This window comes from Pan troglodytes, chromosome 2 (genome assembly GCF_028858775.2).
Source record: "Pan troglodytes isolate AG18354 chromosome 2, NHGRI_mPanTro3-v2.0_pri, whole genome shotgun sequence".
Taxonomy (NCBI): domain Eukaryota; kingdom Metazoa; phylum Chordata; class Mammalia; order Primates; family Hominidae; genus Pan; species Pan troglodytes.
Genome location: NC_086015.1, coordinates 50,865,589 through 50,873,405, shown reverse-complemented (window position 1 = coordinate 50,873,405; position 7,817 = coordinate 50,865,589). Strand labels below are relative to the sequence as shown.

General features: G+C 57.0%; 1 protein-coding gene across 1 annotated transcript; it reads left to right on the top strand.

Annotated features, from left to right (window-relative positions):
• Window positions 1-1,216: 1,216 nt before the first annotated feature.
• On the top strand, window positions 1,217-6,833 carry MYL3 (myosin light chain 3). The gene is made up of 7 exons (XM_016940914.2): window positions 1,217-1,411; window positions 3,706-3,733; window positions 3,868-4,017; window positions 5,036-5,209; window positions 6,249-6,326; window positions 6,438-6,479; window positions 6,609-6,833. Exons 1-6 carry the CDS (start codon window positions 1,283-1,285, stop codon window positions 6,464-6,466), a joined length of 588 nt encoding a protein of 195 aa, XP_016796403.1. The 5' UTR covers window positions 1,217-1,282; the 3' UTR covers window positions 6,467-6,479; window positions 6,609-6,833.
• Window positions 6,834-7,817: the final 984 nt, after the last annotated feature.

Here is a 7,817-nt window from a genome sequence, read left to right as displayed (position 1 = left end):
TCCTCAGAGAGGCAGACCCTCTCAGAGCCCCTGCCAAAAGGGTCGGCAGAGGGCAACATGTGGCAGTGGAATAGCATTGGAGAGAGCTTTCTGGAAGAGGGCCAGTAGAGCCAAGCCTTGAATATGTCAGGCAGAGGGGGCGAGGGCACTCTGGGCAGAGGGTGCAGTGGGGAGCCAGGCCTGGGGTGTGTAGGGAAATGTGCATCCCTGGGGCCTGTAGAGAGGGGAAGTAGGAATCTAGGGGTGAAAGCTGAGAAACTGGTCCCTGGGCCAGCAGGTGCTGAAGAGGGAGGCTGCTGAACTGGCCTGGGGCGACTGCCCTAGAGGGAGCAGCATCCTTTCTCTTGCCCTTTGTGGGGGTTCCTGGAGACCCTTGGACCCATAGCCAGGGCTACAGCTGCCTGCCATGACCAGACACTCACATACAGACACATGTAAACACCCAGACATAAACACACAGAAGCAACACCCGCAGACACACTCACATAGACACATAGACACACCACGCACACATAAAGACCCAGACCCACAGAGACAAATGCAGACACCCGGGCCATCCCTTACATAGACACAGATACGGAGCACACATAGGCACGCACAGAGCCCCCCACCATGGAGGCACCCAGACAATACACACAGGTGTACACAGACCCCCCTCCACACAAACACAGACACAGAGAGACCCACAGACACATAGACATCCCGACACAGACACAGACAACGCACACAGACACATGCTGACTTCCGCCTTCCCCCACATGGACACGGTCATAGACACAGACACAGACACAGGGGACTTTGGAGAGCTTAAGTTCAGAGGTGCCCTTAGATCATCCCAGTCCTTCTGGCCCCAACACAACACGTAGCATGTACTTGGTCCACCCTTCTTCACCTCTTCAACTTACGGACCTGCAGAGAGGCAGCAGGGCCCTGTGTGGGTATGTGTGGGTGTGCAGATGAGTGTGCGTGTATGTGTGTATGTGTGTGTTAAGCAGTGGCCTTTGTACCCCTCTCTCCCTCCCCCTTCCCAACAGGTGATTGGGAGGAATGGAGATCCCTCCTCCCCTACCCATTCCTGAGCCTGAACAATGCCCTCCCCAGGCCCCAAAATAGCCCCTAAGCCTAGCCATATCCTTTTATGGCCCTGTCCCTATTGTGCACTGCAGGGGTGGGGCTGGGGTCATGAGGTATCCGGGCAGGATAAAGGCCTGGGTGAGGCGGCTCACCTACCCTGCTTTCTGCATTCTTCTCTCCACATCCCTCTCTGTACTTACAGCCCCCAATGGCCCCCAAAAAGCCAGAGCCCAAGAAGGATGATGCCAAGGCAGCCCCCAAGGCAGCTCCAGCTCCCGCACCTCCCCCTGAGCCTGAGCGCCCTAAGGAGGTCGAGTTTGATGCTTCCAAGATCAAGGTGGGTATGGAAGCTGGGTGGTGGCAATAGGAGCAGGGCAAGTGAGTGGATCCCAGAGTGGACCTAGCAAGAGGCAGGTCAGGCTCTGGAGGTGAGCACTGAGCTGACGCTGGAAGCTTCTGTGCAGAGGTCAGACAAGCCCTGACTGCTTCAGGCATCAGAAGGGCTGCAGCAGGAGGGATGGTGGTCAGACGTTCTGCAGGACTCCTCTGGTGCTGCTGAGAACTCAGGTGGAGTCTGGACTGGGGTTTGAGTCTGGACTGTCTTTTTAGTGGTTTTGGAAATGGACTCTCCCTTGCCCTTCTTCCTGGACTTCTCATCCTTGGGGAATCCTGGAGTCAGCTGGAGCCAGGCAGGGATTTTCCTTGTTCAGCTGAGGGGTCCCAAGTCCATACACGCTCCCAGCGTGGATGAGATAGGGAGTAAGAAGAAGCAGGGCCCCTGTCCAGGCTGGGTCTCGTTCAAATCACCGAGCCCAGAGCTGGTAGAGCACTTCCGGGCCTCAGCTTTTAGGTAGGGAACTTGAAGCATCAGCTGGCTGGGGATATTCTGAAAGCTGTGCAGGAAGCTGGTCATGGAGCTATGACCAGTGGCCCCAGGAGCCCTTCCCCAACTGCGAAGTCTTTCTCAGAGTCTAAACTTGGAGGGAGCCATGACTCCCACCTGTGGTTATCTGCATAGCAGCACGTACCCTGTGTCCTGCCTGCTCCCTGTTCTTGGCTGGGACCACTGCTGCCCTGGCTGCCTCCTCAGGAGCCCTGTGGAACCCTCGCCGTCCCCGCATGCCCAGCAGGACCTACATTCCATCGGTGAAGTCTTGCCTCCTGTTCATGAGCCCTTCCCAGAGATACCTACCATGTCCTTTGAGGCAAGGGTTCAAATCCCAACTCTGCTCCATTTTAGTTGCCAAGTTCTTCACTGCTCTGAGGCGTGGTTTCCTCAGCTGTGAAACAGAACAGCAAGTCCCCTCTTGCAGGGCTGCTGGGAACCATTCAGAGTATATGCACCTGGAGTTGGCCACCCAGGTCCCAGGCTTGCATTCTGCAGGCCTCATGGTGAGGCTGTGACCACAGCCACGGCCCATAGTGGCATTGTCCTTTCTCGCCAGGCCTTAGGTCGGCACAGACTTCCTTCTGAGAGGTGGGGACAATGAGACCCCTCATGCGCCCTCTTCCCCCATCCCCAGGTTGCAGGTAAAGGGCAGGGAGCCTTTGCCAGGAGCCCAGAGACCCTAATGTCAGTAGGCTTCCTGGTGGAGAGAGCTCTCAGGGAGCCAGGAATGACAACCTGTTCTTCCCAACACTGGGTCAAGCCAGAAGCCAGGAGGGACAGTCATGGTAGGGTGGCCCTGAACAGGGTGTCCCTCTGTGCCGGCATGCACTGTGGAGATTGGTGGGGCTCCGAGGCAGCAGCCATGAGAAAGACGCCAGTCATGCCCCTCCCCCAACCTCCTTTCCCTTGTGTGACCTTGACCTTGGGGCGAGTGACTGCAGTGATAAAAATAGACCTGGTATCCGGTGAGGAGGGGGACACTGGATCCCGGGAGGCCTCTTGATTGACGTCAATCAAGGTGGCCCCAATGTGACTTCAGCAAACACTCAGCAGCACTGCCCTGGCCCTGTGCTGTCCTGGGGTGTGGGAGCTTCCCAGGGACCTACAGACAGGGTGTGTGAGAAATAGGTATAGTGGGGCTGGTGAGTGATTGCCTGGTCTTTAGGGCTTAGGGGGCTCTGTGAGGGCAGACGTATGTAGACACATGCTCACACACAAACATGCACACTTGTGCTCACCCTCGATGCTTCCAGCCACGAGCCCTCGGCCTGTACCATTGCCCTTACTCCTTCTACCACCCTGGGCCCTCCCATCTCACTTTTGCTGACAGTCCTGCCCACCAGGCCCCAAGCAAAGCCAGCCTGACTGGGGCTTGTGGCTTAAGGTACATCTGTCCAGAACCGGGAGCATCAGGTAAGGCCCATGCTGGCCTGAGGCCTTGGGCATGTGGCCTCCCTCCTCACTGCTACCCCTGCCAGGGTCCACCGAGCATCAGGGGCTTGGTGCACACAGACTCAAGGCCTTCTGGCTGGAGAGGTGGAGGGGGGCAAGGAGGCAGGAGGGGGGCAAGGAGGCAGGAGGGCATCAAGGTGGACTGCAGGAGGTCCTGGGGGTGCAGGCTGGGATGCTGGAATGGGACAGGCTGAGACAGTTGACATTCTGGGTTGGCCACCGAGTGCCCAGGAGGAGGTGTGGCCCCACCTTTTAAGCCGGGCATCTGAGTCTTTGGGGTCTCTTTTCAGATCGAGTTCACACCTGAGCAGATTGAAGGTGAGCAGGGGTCTTGAACCCAGGGGTTGCAGGATTGGCCTGGGGTTCCCTGGTCTGAGGGTCCTGCCAGGGGTGTGGGGAGTGGGGTAGGCTGACCCTGGGAGTGTCTGTGGCTCACTGCCCTCTCCTGGCAGAGTTCAAGGAAGCCTTCATGCTGTTCGACCGCACACCCAAGTGTGAGATGAAGATCACCTACGGGCAGTGTGGGGATGTCCTGCGGGCGCTGGGCCAGAACCCCACACAGGCAGAAGTGCTCCGTGTCCTGGGGAAGCCAAGACAGGAAGGTAGTGCACCTGCCCGAGAGCCCCCATAGTGTTAGTCCCGGGGAGACTGGCTGGGTGGGCTGCCATCCATCCTGCGGGATAGCACGAGAATCTTTCCTGACATCTCCCATTGTCCCGATGAGGGCACCGAGGCCAGTCACAGGGCCATGCCGACCAGGTGACATGCAGTAATGGTTTGCTGGAGCATCTGGATCCATGCTGATTTGCCAGGCCCCCTGGTGGTAGGCGCTGACACCTATGGAGGAGTGAGAAGGTCGGGCAGTGACAGCAGTGGGCAGTGGGATGCTGTCATCCCAATGCTTTGGGAGGATCACTTGAGGCCAGGAGTTTGAGACCAGCCTGGGTAACATAGTGAGATTCTATATCTACAAAAATTAAAAATTTAGCTTGGCATGGTGACATGCACCTATGGTCCCAGCTACTCAGGAAGCTGAGCCAGGAGGATCCCGTGAGCCCAGGAATTTGAGGTTGCAGTGAGCTATAATCACACCACTGTACTCCAGTCTGTGTGACATAACAAGAAGACCTCGTGTCTAAAAATAAATAAATACATAAATGAATAAAATTTTAAAGCTAAAAAAAAAAAAAAGGAGTGAGGCCCAAGCCCCCACCAAGGGTTCAAAAGTCCCAGGGAAGGTCTCTGATTGGCCTAGCTGCTCCTGACCCAATCACAGATGGTGGAGGGTGAGGTCTATAAGAAAATGCCATGAGGGGAGGACTGTTTCCCAAAAGTAGGCAAGGGGTTCTGGACAGAGCCCTCCGTGGTGGCTCAGGGCAGCACACTCCCTTTGTGAATAGCAAAGGGCTATGGAAACAGTGCATTGCTCAGTAGACTGTAAAGTGCCTCGCGATGGTAGTTTGCTTTTAAATGGCAAACTGGTGTAGACTGCTGTGAGAACTGGTGTAGACTGTTGTAGAACTGTGTGAGAGGTGGGGATAGCTCCTCATTATCAGGCATGGGGGAGGGGTGTGCCCACCCCAGCCTTAGACCCTGGAACCTGGGACCATTTCTCTGCAGAGCTCAATACCAAGATGATGGACTTTGAAACTTTCCTGCCTATGCTCCAGCACATTTCCAAGAACAAGGACACGGGCACCTATGAGGACTTCGTGGAGGGGCTGCGGGTCTTCGACAAGGAGGGCAATGGCACTGTCATGGGTGCTGAGCTTCGCCACGTGCTGGCCACGCTGGGTGAGGGCAGCCTCCTCCCCTACCCCAACTCCTTCCAGGGACATCCTGGGAGAAACCACTCTGTTGCCCCCCAGGCCTGTGACCCATTGGTGAAATGGAGAGAGTTACATAATTAGGGAGCCTCAATGGCAGACAACAGAAATGTTACTTAGGAGGAGAGTAAAGCAAGCATGCTGGTGCAGCTCACAGAAGGGGGATGACATCAGCTCTGGGGACAGAGCAGGGCAGGAAGGAGCCGTCTTGATATGCTCCCCTCCTTCCCACGACTCCAGGCCACCGTCCTGGTGGTCATTACTCCAAGGTCAAATTCCAGGGCCACAGCCCTAAGTGGTCAAGCAGGTCAAGTGCCTGCTGCCTGGGGGGATCCTGACCTCTGTGGGGCCCTGTGTACCTCCCACTTATACCCTTACCATCGGCTGCCTGCAGCAGGGGGTCCCTCTTCAAAGTGATTTTTTCCTGCAGCAAACATTTGAGTGTCTACTGTTTCAGCTCCTGGTCTACTGTTTCAGCTACTGTTTCAGTGCTGGTCTCTCTCTCCTCTCTCTCTCTGTGTGTGCGTGTGTGTCTAAAGTGGGGGTAAGAAGGGGAAGCTGTGGCTGGCATTTTGAAGGGGGGCCAGCACAGCATACAGAAGTACGGAGGCAGGAGAATGCCAGACTTGGGGAGCAGCGGGTGGTCTCTTGGCTCCCTCCACCACCCTCTCCCAAGATCCCCAACTCCACCCCATGGGCCCTTCCTCTAGCCTCAAGGGGCTGCCCCAAGGGACTGCTTCTAGGGAGCCCTGGCTTCGTCCTGGCGGAGGGACCCCCTCCCAGCCTAGTGGGACAGAGGACAGCACGTACTGCACCCCAGGCCCCTTCTTAACTTGTCACTGATTCTCCTGGCCTCAGAAATGGGGTGATGGCCAAGGTCTTGTGAACAGTGCTGGCTGTGGGAATACTGGAGAGGTTGAGCCACCATCTAGAGGGATTCAGTGGGTGCCCCCACCCCATCATGCCTCTGCACGCACGGTGCTGACTCAGCCTCCCACTCCTGCCAGGTGAGAGGCTGACAGAAGACGAAGTGGAGAAGTTGATGGCTGGGCAAGAGGACTCCAATGGCTGCATCAACTATGAAGGTGGGCTCAGCAGGGGCAGGGGTCTTCTGGGAGGGGAGTGCTGGGACCCAGGCTCCCAGCCATGGCTTCCCCATGTTGCACTCCTGCCACTCACTCTCCTCTTCTTTCCAGCATTTGTGAAGCACATCATGTCCAGCTAAACCTCGTGCCCAGGTAGGCACCCACTCCCTCCTGAACCCGCTGCTGCCACCTGCCCACACTCCACCAGCTGCAGTGCTCACTTGACATCCTGCTGCCTCCGTCTCCCTTCCCCTCTGTAATCTGCACTGCCTTTGCTTTCAGGAAGCCCAGGGAAGGCTGTGCAGGGACGTCTCATCTCCCATGTGTGATGCTGACACCAGCGGCCTGGAGTCGTGGGAAGGACGGGAGCCTTACCAAGACTCCTGCAAAAACCCTTGGACCTCTCCGCGTGGTTGCCATCTCTGGCCCCTCTCAGGCTGTGCTTACCTGTGACAGCAGCTCTGTCCCCACCCCATGGGCCTCATGAATAAATGGCTTCTTGCCGGCCTTCCTTTCTGACTTATTTCCCTTCCTCCCTCTCTTTTTTCCTTCTCTCCTTCCTTCCCTCCCCTCCTCTTTTTTCTTCCTTTTCTCCCTCCCTCCCTTCCTACCCACCTCCCTCCCTTTCGTCCTTTCTTCTTTCCTGCCTTCCCTCCCATTTTCCTCCCCTTCTTCCCTCCTTTCCTTTCTTCCTTTCCTCTTTTCCTTCTTCCTTCCCCCTTTTTTTCCTTCCTTCCTCCTTTCCTCCCTCCCTCCCCTCCTTCCTTCCTTCCTTTCCCTCTTTGTCCCACATTTCTCCTTCCCCTCTTCCCTTTCCTCCTTCTTTCCCTCTCTCCTTCTTTCCTCTCTGTGGCCCTTGGCTTGCCTATGTGAATTCTGTGGCCCATGGACGCTGAGCTGGAGGAGGCCGAGTGCTTCTCTGTTGCGCTTGCCCCTCACCTGGCCTTCTGCAGGAGGCAGCCATGCTGGGGCCGCTAACACAGGTATGCGGGCTGCTGGGAGCCTGAGAGCACTGTCTGAGCTGTCTCACTGCATGTCCACCAACTGGGTGACCATGGGGCATTGGCCCAGAGCCACCCTGTCACGGGTGGGAAAGCTGAGGCCCAGCACAGGGAATGGCCTTGCCTGAGTGACATTGGGAATGGGTGGCAGGGCAGGAGCTAACTTTGTCCCCAGGCTGTCAGAGCTGACCCCTTGCCCTGACTCCGATGGTGAAACTGAGCCACTCTGCCAGCAGTGTGGCTCTAGGTCAGAGGTAGAGGCTTTGTGGGGATAGCCCCGGGCTCCTCAGCAGAAGACAGCATGCAATCCCTGCGTGGTGGAGGGAGGTGCACACACCTGCAGACCCCTGCCCCATTCTATCCCCTGCTCTGGGGCCAGGGCCCCTCCCCTGAGTCCTGGAGCCTGATGAGGATAGAGAGGGGAGGCTTCCTCGAGGAGATGATTCACGCAGGCTTGATGTGAAGAGAGAGCAAAGCCCTGCAGAGAGGC

Coding starts and splice junctions, on each gene's coding strand:
- MYL3 (XM_016940914.2), top strand. CDS start 1,283: ATGGCCCCCAAAAAGCCAGAGCCCAAGAAGGATGATGCCAAGGCAGCC. Junction 3,734..3,867: donor CACACCTGAGCAGATTGAAG/GTGAGCAGGGGT, acceptor CTCTCCTGGCAG/AGTTCAAGGAAGCCTTCATG. Junction 6,327..6,437: donor TGGCTGCATCAACTATGAAG/GTGGGCTCAGCA, acceptor TCTTCTTTCCAG/CATTTGTGAAGCACATCATG.